General features: G+C 38.0%; 2 protein-coding genes across 2 annotated transcripts; one reads left to right on the forward strand and one right to left on the reverse strand.

The window, feature by feature from the left end:
* Positions 1–7,835: 7,835 nt before the first annotated feature.
* LOC129778844 (uncharacterized) lies at positions 7,836–9,747 on the forward strand. The gene is made up of 3 exons (XM_055785970.1): positions 7,836–8,664; positions 8,725–9,180; positions 9,240–9,747. Exons 1-3 carry the CDS (start codon positions 7,937–7,939, stop codon positions 9,628–9,630), a joined length of 1,575 nt encoding a protein of 524 aa, XP_055641945.1. The 5' UTR covers positions 7,836–7,936; the 3' UTR covers positions 9,631–9,747.
* Positions 9,748–14,474: 4,727 nt separating this feature from the next.
* Positions 14,475–16,988, reverse strand: LOC129776476 (protein SAND). The gene is made up of 4 exons (XM_055782141.1): positions 16,105–16,988; positions 15,479–16,043; positions 15,129–15,410; positions 14,475–15,064 (listed from the first exon to the last, which is right to left on the reverse strand). Exons 1-4 carry the CDS (start codon positions 16,770–16,772, stop codon positions 14,924–14,926), a joined length of 1,656 nt encoding a protein of 551 aa, XP_055638116.1. The 5' UTR covers positions 16,773–16,988; the 3' UTR covers positions 14,475–14,923.
* Positions 16,989–19,356: the final 2,368 nt, after the last annotated feature.

The following is a 19,356-nucleotide window of genomic DNA, read 5'->3' on the forward strand; positions in this document are numbered from 1 at the left end:
GAAAAGAAATTTCGAAGTAATAGAACGCAAAAACAACCTCAACGGTTTTTTTTACCTTTCCGTTCCAATTCAAATCGACGGCTTCAGGTAGCGGCTTCACGTCTTTCCTTGCTCACGTGCAACGGATTCTGTTCTTTTCTGCTCACATGCAGCGGATAAAGCGCGATTCACATACAACATCCACGTCACGTTCACGTTCCGTCACGTCACGTTGCGTCAATTATTCTACCATGAAATTCTTATTGGAGCATTCACATATCCCAGCAACGGCAAGTCGAAGTTGCCGTTGCCGGTGTATGTGAATGTTTGCATAAGAACTGCTTGGAAGAATAATTGACGCAACGTGACGGGACGGAACGTGAACGTGACGTGGATGTTGTATGTGAATCGCACTTAACACGCCTTTTTTTCTGCCTTTACCCAGCGGCTAATGCCTTGATTTCAAGCAGCGGCTCGACGCCTATCCCTGCTCTACAGCAGCGGAAATAACCTTTTTCTGCTTATTGCAGCGGCTGTTGCCTATTTTCTGTTACCACAAATTTTTAACAGAATCTTAAAAACTGTCAATTCGTATTTTAATATGTTTGGGAGGCGATCTGGCGTAGTGGTAACATCCATGCCTCTCACGCTAAAGGTCACGAGTTCAATTCTCACTCCCGACATTCTTCCAAAAATGGAAGTAAAAGTGACGAACCAGCCAAATGAGTTGAAAGTCACTATAATACAGTTAAAAAAAAAATTTTAATGTGTGCTCGCTCTTACCTTTAAAGTGCGAAGAGTACGTTTCCGCTCCTCGTCGCCAGATGTGGTAATCCCGATTCGGATAAGGTATAATATTCGGAGATTTGGTTTCCCAATCACTGAACACGTCTTACACTTCCGGAACTATCTTTATTCTGCCTTTCTTTTTTACAATTCATCTCAAAGCCTACTAATATTTTATAATGAATAGCACACGTATATAGAAGGCTTGGTTTATTTTAGCCATCTGAGTAGGTTTATTGAACGAATGCTCCAGTCCGTTTTCCGCCAGTTGGAAAGCGAATTGATGGAGTGTAAGTCTTACCTTGGTTGATTTTTTTTCATAGATATTTCTGGAGTAAAAATGAGAAAACTCACCACTGATTGGATAAACTGGAAGAAAAGTGATGGTAAAACACTCACGTAACGAAAAATTCCCCCAAAAATTACTCGATAACAACGAGAACCTTATTTTCTGCAGACAAAACTTTACATCGAACTGCTCTTTTCACATTACTTTTTTGTTTTTATTTACAATTTTAACAGAAGGCCACCTAGGTGTACACAGTAAGTATCAAAGGTATTGATACACTGTTTGTACATTATTAAAATTTAGGGCCTGATTCTCGAATACACTTCACGTGGAAACGAAGGGCCTGATTCTCGAATACACTACGAATACACTTCACGGTGGAAACGGTATGAAACGCATTCGCGATGACAACGGTACGGTGTCGACATCTGGATGCGAGATTAGTTTCCCACTAAATTTATCATTATAGAATCTAATTATCTTCAGATTAAATTTTTGTATGAGATTATTATATCACACGAAGAAAACAAAGTTTTCCACTCACATTGAATACCAGTTTGATACGAAGAGGTTAATTTTCATTAAAGATTTTTTATTTGAAAAGTGCTCATTCTGCCTGAAAACTCATCATTATCTTCGACACTTCACTAACTCGTAAAACGTAGTTCAATGGCGTGCCGTTTATTTCGTTTCCACCGTGAAGTGTATTCGAGATTCAGGCCCTTAAAATAAAAATGTAATTTATCAATCATACATAGGTGTCCATCTTTCCCACTCTGTCCGTTTTCCCCAACCTTCCCCTATATAAGCATTTCTGAAACGTTTTTCAAAAGACAAGCAGGGATGCCAGGTGATTTTATCAAATATTTTCACATGGTACACTCTTAGGAAAAAAATAGTATATATGACGATTTTTTGGTAAATATTACCAATGATTGATCAATTTTTGCAATACGAATTATTCGTACATATTACTCGATAACATTGGTAAACAAATGTCAAATGCAAAGTATAACCCAGTATAAGCTCAATGCCATGATGATATAACTAAAGGATTACTCTAAAGAAACAATTGGTATATCAGTTTCATAGTTATATCATCAGGGCATTAAGCATTTCAGATTATTATTACAGAGTGTCCTAAATATGAAGCTGTCCGAAATATGACTCAGAACGGTATATACTTGTAGATTTTTTCCTTGGAGAAGATTGAAAAAGGCAAGTGAATGACCCCGAGGCCAAAGTCTCCATTAATTACTAAGAACAAAAGTAAACAAGTGACACTGAAAAGCGAGCGAATGACACTGAGACAAACGCCCTACTTCTTTTGACGATATTTTCAGCCAATAGTTAGAATTTAATGTAAATAATATCTCTCCAAAACCCTCGTTCGCTATCATACTGCAATGTCTTCACATATTTCATAGTGCCTCCAAAATGTCTTCACAGTAAGTTGAATGTTTTCAAAATGAAGACATTGAAGGCTCGTGTCCGAATAAATACAAATTACGTTAAATCAATTTTTTTAATTCAACGTTTCCCCTTCGGGGGATTTTCTCAAACAAATAGCGAATTCGTTTTTCGTTCAGTTTCAACCCCCGTGACGCACTAACTGCTGTCGAAAGGTTTTTTTATTCACTCAGTTTCAACCTAGTGTCGCACTAGGTGTTACGGACCCAGTAAAATGATTGAAATGATTGACGAAAACAAATTTGTTTGTAAACAGATTCAGGCGTACATATGTTTTGACTCAGCCTGGGTCTGTATGAGATAAGTGCAAGCGCATAATTTATGACGCTCACGAAAATAGAATCAGGCAAGAGAAGCCATAAAGATCATGAAAAGCAATAAACCCTCCGGGGGAAAACACAATCAAGTGGCTTAGGTCTTCCTTCCACGGCAAATACAGATGCCGATGCGAATGGAAGAATCATAAATAAATAAAAAGGATCTCAAGATAACATCAGACGGCGTGTAGACGCACTTGTTTACTTTAGATTCTTGTGGTAGCGTAGATTAGCCGCTGTATAGAAGGGATAGGAGGCCGCAACTGAAAAATTCCTCGGCTGGCAATCTTATCTGCTTGAACCCGCCTTTCGGGTATCAAATATATACATATGAAACACGAGGCGAGAGTACTCGATATGGACCACCAAAGGATGATGTTTTACGATAGGCGTAAACATGCGCAAAGCGCACTAATTTGTTTAGGCCCCGTCCTCTTCGGCGCACCAGAGATAACCGCGAATGACGGAAGAAGCATAGGACCGCAAACAAGTGGAAAAGTTCCATGCGGTAAATACAGATAACCGATATGTTTCGGTTATCTGAATCGGAAACAGCTGGGAAAAATCCCACGCTGAGAAATTCGAAGGCAGATAACCACGTGGTTGGTTTTCTGTGAGAGTAGATTGTTCTCTCCCTTAAAAACATGTATATATAGTCTGGAAGAAATAAACCAGTTCAATTCAACAATTCAATTCAGAAAGATCAATTTCTGATCCGAAACCACCTACCAGCGTTGGCAACCAGGCGCCACGCATCAGGCCAAAGCTCCTAACAAGGAAGGAGCTCAAAAAAATAAAGGTATACAAAAACCACCGAACAAATCCCATATCCAAAAGCAGATTACTTGCTTCGATTCGACGGACCGCACTGGAGCCGGCTGAATTCGGAGTTTTGTGGCTGCCCTAGCCGGGATTTGTTCGCTCAAGGGGCTTGTCCCATTAAAGCTAAAAAGTCTTGCCAGGCAAGCATCTAGGGGAGTAATTCCCTTAGATTTTTTACACTAAGTTCGCCCCGAAAGCTGTTAGTTTCGCACTGAGATATTTCACGGGTTGGCACTCGGTTTCACCAATATACTGAACTGTCAGGTTTCGAGTATTGTTTTGGAAAATCTAAAATAAAGACTATGAAAGTGGAAAACCTGCTGCTTTGGCTTTTGTATTATTGGAATCGTAATCCAATTCTGACTCTGATTTTGAAGATTATATTCGCGTAGACGGCATTAAGCTACGTGTGCTTCCATTGGGAGGCGAAAATAATTATGGATAATCAGGTGGAATAAACATGCTTTCAAAATCAAAACTATGAATGAAAATTTACTTCAATGTATCGAATATTTATTTTAAGTGATGAAATAAGAGGTTTTTTTTCGATATCGTAGAAACATATTGAACGAAAACCTTGTATAATGATGATTTTATATTATAATAGTAATTATTTGTGGAACAAATAGGAAATGCATCGACAGATGGTTGAGTGAGTGGCAGAACTACATATGTTAGGTAATTAAACAATATGATGTAAAAAATTTCATTCAAACTTTTATATTTTTACACTGCACTTGGCCCTTATGATCTGATAGAGAATAATTTACGCCATCATAATATCGCCACCAGACGTCGACACTGTACATTTGTCATCGCAAATATAAACAAATCAGACTAGAACGCACACCAACAAACCACCGCATTCGTGAAACTGAAAACGTTTTTTATTACAGAGTCAGTTTGGTACTTTAATATTTAGCGGTAAGGAACAAAACTACCACTTCTCACGAAAATATGAGAATCACTATATCAGTTTGGCATGGAATGGCTGTATATGCAGACCGGAATGAGTTTCCCCAAAACAGATTCCAAAACTAAGGAGTCTGGGGAAATCAGCATTATATGCAAATATATGCTAGGTACGAGTACTTTTGTACCCGCATGCATTCTTGTCCTCCGGAATGTGTGCGTACTTCAAAAGCGGTGGGAACACAACGCTTTCGCTCGGTTATTCAAGATCGCATTGGGAGATATCCCTTAACACTCCTATACACGCGCATAGGTATGTGAGACCGAGAAATCAATCATTCGTTCATTTCTCAGAAAACACTACGACTTTGCGATTCTCTGTAGCTTCTTTATTCGTCGTGACCTCTTTCCTATTTTCAAATATTGTTTAATGAAATGTATAAATTATGATAGTGGCGTGGAATATTTATTGAATATAATGCATAAGATCATTATCGGACTATTCTTATTTGATGTTGGTCCTTTTTGTCACCGGATTGAAAGGATTCATATATTATTCGGTGCTATAGTCATAAGTGCAAAAACAACAAATGTTTGATTTTCATATAGTTATTCACTAAATAAATGGTCACACATATACACGCTTACGAAAGAATTGCGCTTGTGGAATAATTGTAAACTGCAAACTATAAACTTATCGGTGGCTTATGGTTATTTTATTCAGTTACAGTTTCGGGGATATTTTTTATAATATATGAGCTGAACTATATCGACAAGAAAACAAGTCGCAGGAAGTTCCTATAAATCCTTTTATTTCATCTTTTTGTGCCCCATCTTAGTTCGTGGTTTACCAAGAACACAGAGACAAAGAATATTAGAAATATGAAAACATGAAATTTCAGAACCTTTATCATCTGATAACTATCTAGAAGGTCGTTATACATTCTTTTATGTTTGTCTCGAGCATGTAGTTATGGTATGTTCTCATTCTTACACCAATGGAACCACAATCGATTAATACGTTTTTATGTTATTTTATAGCTCTTTATACTTCCATGGATTATATTTAGTTGCTTACTTCCAGTTAATAACAGGAAAAAAGTCGAATTTCGATATTTGTGTTGGAGTATCAAAAATTACTCTGTTTTGAGGAGGCTTAATTAGATGACTATTAAGGCCCATTTATACGTTGCTAGTAGCTGACTTCACAATGAGCAGCTACTGACCCGGTGAACTCGCTTGACAAATGGTTGACTCGCCTTGTCCGTTCACACAATGTGAGCTGCTGACAAGAAACCAGATACCACGACACGGGTTTACCAGAGATGCCAGGCGATTTTTCAAATGTCCATCAAATAGTCAGAAACAGCAATCAGGTCCGAATTTGTCAGATGATTGATCCGAAATCGGCTTCTTTATTGGCAGTTTTCATCTTAGGTTTTCAGTTGAATTTATCATTACACAATTTTATAGCGAAACACACGCTGGCCGTGTTTAAAAATACTTTGTGCTGAATTTATTTTATACTGAAGGTACTATCCGAAAAAAGCAGAAAGAAAAAAGGATTCGGGCCAGAAATTGGATGCAAAGAAAAGAAGCAACAAATACAATATTGAAGTAACTCTACAATGATGATCTCCGAGAGTACAGAGCAGTGTTGAGAATAACACCTGAAAAAGTGAGAAAACTGTTGGATTTAATTGCTCCACAAATATAACGCCAAGATACACTCATGAAGGATGCTAAACCTACAAGAGTGAAACTAGAAATGATGTGCCTTTCTTCTGGAATATCGTTCAGATTATTGTCGAAATTTTTTAAAATCTCGAAAGCATCCATAGCTAAAATAATTCCGAAAGTATGTGGTGCTCCAAATGGCAGTCTAAAAGATTTTTCAAAATTTGATTTATTTCGCATTGACAGCAGCTTCGTGTACCAATTTGTGAAATAAAAATGTTAGTAGATTTGCAGGAGCAATTAATACGCCTCAAAAACTAAAATAATGAATGAAAATCTACTTTTTCTAAATCGAATATGTATTCTGTTTCTTAGAACAATACTTTTTTGCAAGTTTTGAGTGAATTTTGAATTAAAATCGTGCCCGATAATGATTTTATATTTAGATCCCCAAGAAAACTATTTTTAAAAAAACGTGCCCCGTCAGCGTGCAAAACTAAATAATAACGATTCCGTTTAGAAACTATGAGGGTTTAATTTGTTCTTCCAATAATTTTCAAGTCTATAAATATCTTCGCATATTTTCAAATATCTTAAAAATAGAGAAATGTAAAGACAATGTCAAGATTTGGCATCCCTGATTCGAGCGCTAAAATCTGTTTTTGACGTTTTGAGGGATGCGAGTGCGAGTAAATTCAAAAAACTTTGAAGTAGCTCGCACACCGAATCACACATGACACTAGCTGGCATGATGTGTTCACACGGTGTGAGTAGCTGCACTGCAGTAACTGACTAGACCGACTCGTATGTTTACTCGCACCGTCTGAACCCGGCTTTAGGCAAGGCGCAAATTGAGACGCATATAGCGCGAGTAACTTGGCGCGATATAGCGCCTGTTTTTGTGGCTAATGAAAACAGATAGAACGGCGCAAATTGGCCAGATGACGCGAGATGGTGGAGCGCTCGTGAGACACGACTGATGCGCGACGCTGTGGCTGAACCACAGTTTCTCGTGCTGGTTATGCCGGTTGTGGTAGTTGTGTTGGTGAACAATCATATAGCGCCGTGGGTTTGACACTGTATGGCTGTACTGGTCGTGTGATTGTGTTAGTAAATAAATATATCGCGCAACATGTGACAATATCGCGTGACATGTTATTTACACCAAACTGCGACTCAATATGCGCTCCACCACGCTACGTTTGTGGCACGTATGAGTCGTGTTGGTAGTTTCGCGTTCTCTTACGAGCGCTATACGCTTCTCAATTTGCGCCTAGCCTTAAAATTGAATGAAGATGAAGAAAATATATTTTCTGAAGTTTTTTCATTCAATTATATTCTCTTCCTCAAAAAAATACCAATAAAGCCAAGAAATACTCAATAGCAATATTACAGAGAAAATCAACTTTCGGTCTGTGACACCGTGAGCGAGTATACGAGGTATGATTTTGCGCGCGGGTATAGGAGGGTTAAATTCTTCACGGTAGATCAAATATCTTCAGAACTGGCATCTCTGTTACAAAGAAACATTGTAGATTTTACAAATCGCCACAGAACGGTTTCAGCTTATTGGCCCACCATACTCTAGGCACCATAGCTTTGAGGCAGTTGAAGAAAGTTTTTTTTTCCTGATACAGTTTTCTCAAGTGTTGATTCGCTAAAGCAGATTCGAACCCGAACGAAAATGTCTCTCATTCTTGCACCGGCATGCACTATTTGTGCAAAAACAAAAATTTCAATTTCGTGTTCGAAATGCTGCCACATTTATTGCGCTGATTGTTTCGGTATACCGAACGATAGCGCTGGAGAAAAAATGCGACTGGTTTCGCTGCTTTCAACCCGACTTTGTTTCCGATGTAAGCCCGTGAAACAGGAGGAAAATCCATCTGAGAACGATGGAGAACAGTGCAGAGTTCATGGAAAATATTTTAGATTGTTCTGCCTCAGCTGCGAAGAAATACTTTGCGACGATTGTTTCCTTTCGGAGGGAGCACATATGCGTCACAAAATCGACTTTGTCAAGACCGTTTACAAGGAGAGACGAGCAGAGACCGAGCGGAAGTTCACTCTTCTGCAAGAATCACAGAGTCACAATGTTGAGCTATACGAGAAAAATTTGGAAAGTATTGAAGCCGCGGGACAGTCGATTTTGGATGAAATTGAAGTAATTTACGAACGAACGAAGCAAAGCGTCAACCAATTCACTAAGGGACGAAAATGTGTACTTGAGGATCAGATGGAGCTGCCTGCCAAAAGGCAGAAGCTAAATGACACCTTATATAAACTGGTAACTCAGTCGCCACCGGTTGAGTTCCTCAAAGAGCATGCCTTTGTTAACTGGCAGTGCGATGAAATGATGTCCTGTGCTACTCCCGATCAGTTTGCTCCTATGCAGTTTGACGATATTGGATGGTAAGCGTTGAATATATTTGGTCGTTCATGAATTAATGATTAACATCAAATTGCTTCAAGCGAGTTGGTTCCCTCGTACGAGATGCACACGTACACTTTGGCTAATTTCAATCTTTCGGGGTACTGGTCACATAATCGGACGATTTCCGATATTCCGTGGAACATTTACCTGAGCAAAAAAGATAATCTTTCCATCAGTGTCGATTCTAATGTTGATGCTGCAAATAATAAATCGTACAAAATGGTTGTAATCGTTCCTCACAACGATATTCGGAAGACGATTCAAAAATTGTTTATTCTTAATGGAGTATCCAGAGAGCATAGTATTGCATCGGTCTCATTACTTCAAAACGAGGAATTTATAAACTCAAGTGGAGAGCTCATACTGAAAATAGGTATCAGATCAACTAATATAGTCGTCGAAAATCAGGTTTTGAGAGCACAGAAACAAGAATTGAAACTGAAAATCGATGAACTAGAAAATCAGTTGTCATCACCGGAACGAGATATCAATTGGTAAGTCGTAACGAAATAGAAAATACAACCGCCCTTACAAAAAAGTCTTTTTTTTTCAGCAAATTTTACATTATGCACTACAATCTGAATTTCTCAAAGCAGTCGAAGAAACATCAAGTGGCACACCATTCGGCAAATCTTTTGGATCGCTCTAATCGACGCTGGTGTCTTCGAGTGTATCCAATGGATGTCGCAAAGACAAACACGAATCTTAAGGCGTATATAGTGCTGCGCAAAGGCGCTCGCACGAAGTGTCGTTACTTTATTGAACTCATGCACGACAATCCCAGAAATAACGTGCTTCTTTGCGCGGAAAGTTTTTTCGAATCGTTGAATACTGGCTACGGATGGAATGCTTTTATAGATCGCAAAAAGCTGCTGAGCGATGTTGGGTACTATCCGAATGGGGTACTGCGCTTTAGATTTGGTGTACATCCGATTAATAAGTGATTGTTAGGCCAGATTGTCATTAGTTTCATCACCATTCATTCGCAGAGAAAATAAAGTTGAACAGTTTATTGTTGGTTCTATTCAGAAATACTAATAAAATTGTTATGTATCAGTTGGTACAAAATACAGCATTCGGTTTAATGTTTTAGACTAAAATGTATCCGATTTTGTGACATTGAACCCTTCAACAAAACACAAATCAAATACTATGGGAGTTATTCCGAGCGTCAAGTCGGTATAAATGAAATTTTTCCTTCCAGAGTTACAAGACAATTCTCATCTAAATTTAAAGACGCGTCCACATTACGCCAATCGGCCTTGGCCGTCCGGTAAAGCCGACTAAATGTGGACGTACCGCCCGGGCTTGCCGACGTGCCGAAAACCGACTCGAATCAAACCGAACCCAACCCGAAACAAGTGGGTCCGGTTCGAGAAAGTCGAACCAAAACAAAACGAAGTAAATTAGCGTTGACGACATAGGGCCCTATTCCAGAAAACGAGACGAGCAATTCGTCTCGGCTTCAGTCACTATCGAGACGAGCAAAATATCTTATTCCAGTACACGAGTTTCATTGAAATGTTTTATTTGGTAAACTGGAGAGACTTCAGTCAGTTTTTCTCGGTATGATCAGTGATGTCAGATGAGAAGACATGTTTTTGTTTTGAGAAAAACAACAAACAGTTTTGAAATTGATCAATCGATACTCCTTTCTCAGTTCCAAAATATTAAAAAAAACATAACAAAAAGGAACAAGTTTCATATATCTTTTGGTTTTATTGATATTTTTCCTCGAGCATATGGTTTTATCACTCAGACGTTTTGTTATTATGGATTTATTGGGGGCAATGTTTGTTCACCTAATCAACGATTTATCAAGAAAAGTTTCAAATCTATAAATATATACGTATTTCTGAAAAAAAAGAAGTTGTTTTGAATTACTCATTTTCGTTCATTATGTGAAGACCCTTTTCGTGCCATGTTCATATATTCAAAACAGTCATCTAGCATCCTTGGGTATGAGTTCAATGTTTACATTTGGTTGTGTTGTTTGGAAGAGGCGCACTTGAAAATCTGTAAAATCTAGCAATTACTGAACTGAGTTTGATGGTTGCAGTTGAAAACATACATTGCTTATGCAATAATAGTTTAGCCGTGAAACAATTTTTGAATATAAAGGCGGAGCAGAAGAATACCGATGCTTTCAATCAACAAGATGAACAAACACATCAAACAAACTAGACGATTCGACTGATTCATCGACGAGCGCGGTCAAACGGTCGTCGAGCCAGACGAGCTACTCGTCTGTTTTTAGTCGAGCTCGGCTTCTGGAATATGAAAACAAACGAGACGAGCGCTCGTCTGCTCGTCTCGTTTACTGTAATAGGGCCCTTTGGTGAGAATATCTGGAAATTCATAGAAAATATTTTAAATTAGGGTCAGAACAACGTACTTCTAACAGATGAAAAGTTTTCATTGCACCTGGTATTTTTTTTACTTAAGGCTGATTTAGACGATGCCAGTCAGCGCTCTAGTTGAAGTATCCAGTGAACAGAGAACAGACACTCTGTTCCTTGGTTTTTATTTATGAAAATTGAAATAAATTTTTCCAAATTTAAATTTTATTTGCTAGAATTAATCGTATCACTCATCTAACTTGAAATATAAAAAATGCCCCCGACTTTCATATATTTGCAATACCGATTTCTTCCGGGCACCTTGGTTTTGATGTTTCTGTTAGGGAATACATTTCGGTAGGAACAAAAGTTCCCCCTACTTTCATGTATTTGAATTGTCGATTTCCCTCAGGCATCTTGGTTTTGATGTTTCTGTTAGGGAATACACTTCAGTAGGAATGAAAGTTCCCCCCCCCTACTTTCATGTATCTGTAGGAAATACATTTTGGTAGGAACAAAAGTTCCTCCTTCTTTCATGTATTTGCAATGTCGATTTCCCCTAGGCAGCTTGGTTTTGATGTCTCTGTTAGGGACCCGCCGCATCTGTCGCCAATTTCGACCAATCAGAAAAGGATATTTCCGTTAGGATAGGGGTTGAGATTTTTCAATTGTTCAATAGTTAGTTTCATGACATATATTATTTTTTCAATATAAAAAATTGTTATGGAGTGCCGAAATCGATTGACGCAAAAATTTCATCAATCCATCATGAAATGACTGAGCAACAAGCGTTTGAAATTGGACAATTTTCACGATGTGCTTTTTTCGATTTTCAATTCGTACCCCAATATGTTCCCGAAAGACGTAATCCTACGTCAAAAAACAATTCAATACTAAAGTAAAATGTATGAACGATATGTTCCGATGAACAATTGCAAATATAAATATATATAGAAGGTGCATTTGCATATGCATTAGAATTCTGATTATATGCAAGCGTAACATGAGCAAATTTATAACACATGCGAATTGGAGCTCTTTTGGTATTAACAAGTTCTTCCGCATAGTAATTTGATGTTGATAGTTCCTTAATATTTTCCTCCGTTGATCGTATTGTTTTCACATATTCACGTTGGAGAGCCTTAACCTTTCTCTTCGTTGGCCGAGGCATTTTGATGGAATGTAATACTTTTCCGTTTACTGTTTTTGAAAGGATAGGCAGCCGTGGCAGTGTTCCGAGCTCTGCAATACAATTTGCTTAACCAATGTTAAAGTTGCTAAAACTTACATTATAGAAACGTAAAATTGATAATTGTATTGATATCAACATAATTTTATTCTATTGATTTTCATGACATGAAACGCTATGACTCAGGAAGAACATTTTATTGGGTGGTTTTTATAGCAGTTTCGATGATGTTGTCTGGCATCAGTGTCGGGAAAATAACGATGCTTTCGCCAATACAAACAAAACCATTGTTGAAAATTGAAAAATGAAAATTTAACTTTCAGAGCACTAGATCGAGTTTTCCGACTATACAGTGCGACAGCAGATGAAAATTTAATATCTTGTGAGTAATCGATTAGAGTTTGATTGATATTACTTGAAGGGAAGTGTGTGAAAACGATCATTTTCTTCACACTGTTTCGCAAAATTATTGATTTTCGGGCGAGGGGTGGGGAAGGGAGATGAAAGAAATGAGCGCCATTGTGGCAAGCTTCCACTTTCACCTTAAGGTGAAGGTGGAAGCTAGCCACAAATGGCTGCCACAATGGCGCTCATTTCTTTCATCTCCCTTCCCCACCACTCGCCCGAAAATCAATGATCGTTTTCACACACTTCCCTTCAAGTAATATCAACCAAACTCTAATCGATTACTCACAAGATATTAAATTTTCATCTGCTGTCGCACTGTATAGAGAAAAACGTCGGAAAACTCGAGCAAGTGCTCTGAAAGTTAAATTTTCTTTTTTCAATCTTCGGCAATGGTTTTGTTTCTATTGGTGAAAGCATCGTTATTTTTTCGACACTAATGCCAGACAACATAATAGGAACAGCTATCAAAACCACTCAATAAAATATTATTCGTGAGTCATAGCGTTTCATGTCATAAAAATCAATAGAATAAAATTGTGTTGATATCAATACAATCATTGTTTTTACGTTTAATGGGTCTATAATGTAAGTTTTAGCGACTTTAACATTGGGTAAGAAAATTGTATTGCAGAGCTCGGAACACTGCCACGACTGCCTATGCTTTCAAAAACAATAAACAGAAAAACATTACATTCAATCAAAATGTCTCGGCCAACGAAGAGAAGGGTTAAGGCTCTCCAACGTGAATATGTGGAAACAATACGACCAACGAAGGAAAATATTAATGAATTATCAGCATCGAGTTACTATGCGGAAGAACTAGTTAATATCAAAAGAGCCCCATTTCGCATGTGTTATGAATTTGTTCAGGTTACGCTCGCGTATAATCAGAATTTTACTTCCTACGCAAATGCACCTTCTATATATATTTATGTATGCAATTGTTCATCGGAACATTTTGTTCATACATCTAACTTCAGTATTGAATTGTTATTTTTTTTTCAAATGTATTCAAAGACTCGTATCAATGAAGCACCACACAGTCTGATAAGTGAATTGATCTGTTTAAGTGTGCTTTGCTCTTCTCTCACAAACACTATTACCCCATTTTTACACGTGGGTTTACCTATACTACTACAATGGCTAGCTTCCACCTTCACCTTAAATAAAAAAAAATTCTGCGGGATGAAGTCGGGTCAGCTATTTGCGATATAAATACAGTAAACATTCACTAACTGGGCGAAAAGGGAAGACCACTTATCGACATTCGCGTTTTAACTGGTCCGGCATGTTAAACGTCAAATAAAATCGAGGGAAACTTCAATGAATTGTTTGATTCGCATTGCTCCTGTAATTGGATAAACAAAAGGATTCCAATGGAAGTTTCGCATTGAGTGCGACAACAGGTATGACATATGATTTGAGAAAATTATTTTTCTGTAGTTTAATCAATGTTTTTGTCGTTCGAAAATAATGTCTATTTTCATAACATTTAAAATTACATTCGAATGCCCCTCACAGCAAATCTTTCATTTGAATATGGCGTCGATTGTTTACGAAATTCTGCTTTTCAACTGGTCCAAAGACCAGTTAACGTTCGCCCAGTTAAACAGCAGACCAGTTAAACCAGGACCAGTTAGCGAACGATTACTGTAATTATAAAATTTTCAATAGTTAACCTGTTAAAATATCGTTCAAATGAGGGCATTTGTGCAGTCATAGTATTTGGGGTCATAGCGGCTTATCTTGCTTGCAAAAAATATCTTAACGTGATCCAACGTCAACACGTCAATTATGCGATCATGTTTCGTACCCAACCTTCACCTTTTTCTGAGGAGCAATAAAAACACCATTTTACTATTCTTAAGAATCGAAACATTTTTTTTTACTTTTGAAATCTTACTTTTCTTGCCATTCTATTTGTTATACAATACTTAACTATATTTCAAATTCTTAATTCGCGAAAATCCACAGTTATCAATGTAACATCTATGTACAGTGGAACATATTTACCATCAACCGCACTGAGTCCATCGCCCAGAGCACTCGTACGTCATCGTTAGCTTTTAGCCTTATCAGTGTTAACCATCGTCGTGCGACAGAGCAGCCAGTCTCTGTCATCAATAAATAACTGTTCAAGGTCCGTTATCTTAACTTCTTAATCCAGTCAATAAAAATTTGTTTTCAACGAACTTCTTCAAACCCTTACAGCTTTTCCCCGTTTCAATCCGATTCGCCCCTACCGTTCGGATGAACGGAGAATGAAAAGGATGGAAACGCGGGGAAAAAGCAGGACATGTTCTAGAACGTCGGAGCGGACAGGATGAATAAATTGTTTTCTTCCTTTTTGATCCACTTCAGCAGCTTGTTCACCAGATTTATCACGTCGTTCCGATGCACGGTTGGTTCGAAGGTGGCAAACAGTTCATAAGCTTGGGTAACCTGTAATAATGATTGCGTGTAAGTTTCGTTTCGGGGGATATACACGCACTGGAGTTCGCCATACCCATGCCAGCAAGATCTCCTTCTCCTGCATTTGATAGATAAGTTTCACGGGCCGGCCCGAGTTGTGTATCCGATGGTGCAGCTCGAAATACATGCCTTCCAGTCGTTTGAATTGGCCAATGCTCGAGTATGGCATTGTCAGCTCGGAACATAACAGCTGCGCATTCGATTTGCTTTTGTAAATGAAATGTCGAATTTCTGGTATGCCAATGTTTTGCAGTTTGATACCCCTACTGTTCATCGCATCGTTAATTGCTTCCAAGCAGTTGGATCGACGAAGTTTCTGAAAAAAAAACCAAAAGAAATATCTATCAATCTTCCGATCAGTGAAATGCACCTTCATCATATTACATCAGTTATTTTCCGTTTCGCCTCAGACAGTACAAAAAACACGTCTCTCTCAATGGACAGAAGTAACAGACAAGCTTGGCAGTCGTCCGCTAAATAGGACACGTGGGCATGCAGGAAACCACTGGAGTCAAACTTGGGCAGACAAATGGGTGTCCAGCTTTCGGCCGATTTGAAGCTCTCCGAACATTCGATTAGATTGAACAGTATTCGCAAGTCAGCCGGATGAATGAAGTATTTCTTCATTCTAACCAGCGCAATCAGTTTGTTGTTTGCGATTAATACTGCGAACACAAGATTCTTAATTTTGGAGCAGTTAGACTGGATGGCTCCGATGATGGTGTCCCGCACGCTGGATTGCATCGGCAGTATCCGCACGGAATGTGTCATGAAGCTGAAAGGATTGTTCGACACCAGCCGATGATCGCACTTGTCGTTGACAAGCAGATGATCAATAAGTCTTTCGCTTCCAGCCAGTAAACGTCGCAGGTCAAAGTTCTTTCGTTTCTCGAAGGTCTTCTGTACATGCACTAAAGTGAGTGTCGATAGAATTTGGTTGTAAACATCGCTGAAAAAAGGAATTAACTCAAGCTCAAATTCAGATTAGCGTAAACATTTATCACACTCACGTCAACTGAAGCTGAATCTGTTGCACGCTGTGATTCGTCCTCGAAATTGCCACCATTATCAAGGGCGATTTCACAAGAAATACAAACTTTACGCCCATTGCATGAATCGATTTGATCGAGTCATTATTGCTCTGCACAAAACTAACCAATGCCTGCATCACTCCAAAAAGTGTGGCAAGCTTGTCCTCATTCCCGTGCATCGAATAGATCGGTTTTCCCGCCGAGCTGAGAATAAAAACATGTCTCTTTTTCTTCAGGAAGTTTGGATCGTGCAGATAATCTTCCGATTCGTTGCTTTCATCGCCACCCGGCGGACTAGTGCCGACCGTTGTGCCTTCCTCAGCCAAACTAGTGCAAGATGCCGTCAAATCTCTGCTCTTGGCACTGCTGAACGAGCTGGACTTGCTCATCGCCCCATCGCTGTCCTTATCGACGTTCAGTCCATCTTGAATTTTCGTAATGTTTCCACTTGTCGTTTCATCAACCGATTTCTTGCCATCACTAACCACATCTACCCCGTTTGGGTCACCGCTTCCTTCCACCAGGCTCGTGCTAATTTCTTGGGAAAATTCTTCGATCGAATCGGTTGTGATTAGCATACTCTCCTGGCAACTTCCCGGCTCGCACTGCTCCGCCTCGCCAATGTCGGGCCGCTGTGATTCGCTCATGTTTATCGCTGTTTCCTTCGGGTTGTATCTACCGGGCAAAAACTGTAACTCTCACAACATACATGCAGTTCAAGGATTTTTCACCCATTAATCGGATTTAGTTGTGAAATGCGTTGCCCGTCATCTGTTATATGTTGTGACAAGATAGAGGAGAAAAATTCGAACAAATCGAGATGTAAATAATCGCTTATCAAGTTGTAGGTGGTGTCAATCGAAAACAACTGGTATTGTTTGACAGCTCTTGCATAGGGGGTGATCCGTGAACTTTGGGTTACAAAATACCACAGATAATCATCAGGTACGTCAGATATTTGTGGTAGGTTTCCGTCAATTGTGAATCTGTGATTTTTTTTCTGTAAAATACATACCATAGAGAGGGCTAATTCTATAGGTGCTGGGAGAACTACACAAAAAAGGGGCTGTCCACATACCACGTGGACAGAACAAGCACGATTTTGGACTCCCCCCTCCCCCTCCGTGGACAAGCGTGGACATTTTCATACACCTCCCCCTGTTGTCCACGTGGACATTTTTCTTTATCTTATTAGAATAATTCAGGAAATAACTGAATTGCGCATAAATTAAATTTTAGTTCCATTTATTTCCATTCCATAAGTTTATCTTGTTTGAAATTTTACTTGCTGAACCCTGCCACGTTTGCTGTGGCTCATCTTTCTATCATCTTCGAAGATATAAAGGCTATCTGGTTTGTCAACACGGAAACGCGCAATATTCAGTTGAACAATCCGCATCCGAATATAAATTAGAAAATTCCATGGATTGATTTTGAGCAGAGCCAATCGAATAAAAATAAATGGATTTAAAATCATTATCAGATACAATTTAAGTTCACGATTTTTCAACACATGCAAAGAATTTACATACTCAATACTAGAAAGTTAATTTCCTTTCACAACTTTATTTCAGAAGTGTGCTTATTTCATCTGGAAATCTTAAAGCTTCTTGAGGCGTTGGCAGTAGCAACAACAATTTTTGAAGTGGCTAGTATGTTGTGTTATAATATGAGCTCCATTAGAGCTCGAGTTTTTGAAGCGCACAAGAACGAATAGAACAGTTTTATATACACAGATTTTTTTCTATCAATTAAAAAAAAAATTCAAAAAAAGAAAAGATAAAGTAGGAGGCATGGATTGATATCTATAGATCTTCATTTGACAAAGGATTGAGAAGAAAACGGTCGACATTTTTCAGCGATTTCGGAACGCTTGTATCTTCGATATAAATGATGACATTAAGATAAAAAATACAGCATTTTCAAGCTACAAATTTCTAGTGTGTGATGCGTATATGTGTTGTAGACAAAATATATTGCAATAAAAAAAATGTTTTAGGTTTGTTTTCAAAGTTTCTCTAGATTTTTAAAATACATTCTTAAAAGCAATCCAATCAACATGATTATTTCGCTTCCATTTGATTCATAGAGAGTTTCAGTAGACCCATTTACTATAGAGGTATTCTTTATCGAATGAAAAATTATCCTTTGATTTCGAATTAAGAATATTTCATGAAAAAATAAACGCACAGCAAATCGATGGTCAAATCTACTCATCGCAATCTTGGAAATATTTAATACATGGTTCAGTTGTTGCTTTGACGAATGCATTATTTTATAACAGTGTTACAGCGTTTCAAAGATCACTCAAAATTTTCGTTGTCACATTTTGCTCCTCTATTTTTTGTCGAGTGTAGTTCTTTGCCTACTTCGGAATAGGATCGCCACAGGAAATGTCGGTTCATTTACAAAATCATTTCACTTTTAGTCATCAGCGCAATAAAAACCTTTTCCGCAATAGTTCGTGGAATTTTCAAAGGGTATCGGGGTAATACCTTATTAAAAATATTTTCAATGTCTATATATTTTTTTCAACTGGTTATTAAACATTCTGCATTGAGTGTCTAGATAGCTTCCAAAATGCTCGTGGGGATAAAACATCAATAAAAACTCACGACTCAATTATTTTTTACTAACCTTGCACGAAAAGTTATTTGTATTGCTCTTTAGTTTTCCTCTGCTTGAATCCTTATCAAAACGTCACTAACGTCACAGTTTTCCAGAGAGCAATTCAACACCAAATTAATCCTCCGCTGCCCCGATCCTCCCCATTTTATTAAAATTTTGTTCATTTTTTCCAAAAATAGCTTTGAAGTCTGTTGCCCGATTGAAACTTTTTTTTTGAGCAATCTATTAACCTTCTATTATTTTTTTTATAAATGTTTGAACTATTGAGAAAGAAGCTATTATATCTGTTTAAAATATTGTTACATATATATAGGTTATTAGGTAGCTGATCCAGAATATTTTAGGAGATAGAGGATCATAAAAAGTCTTCCACGCCTATGATCAAATCTTAACTACGAAAGAATTATTGAACTTTTCCTTGCGACCGGTTTTTTGCCTTAAACTGACTTTAATTCAAAAAGTGCGCTATTTTGCACGATTAAATTCCTTTCATTTGAGGAAATTTTGCATAAAATTCTGTTGTGAACACATTTAAATTAGTGGAAGACAACAAGAAATTAATTAAAAACACAAAATTTGAAGTTTTTTCATTACATATAAAAG

The sequence above is a fragment of the Toxorhynchites rutilus genome, chromosome 3 (assembly GCF_029784135.1).
Source record: "Toxorhynchites rutilus septentrionalis strain SRP chromosome 3, ASM2978413v1, whole genome shotgun sequence".
NCBI lineage: Eukaryota > Metazoa > Arthropoda > Insecta > Diptera > Culicidae > Toxorhynchites > Toxorhynchites rutilus.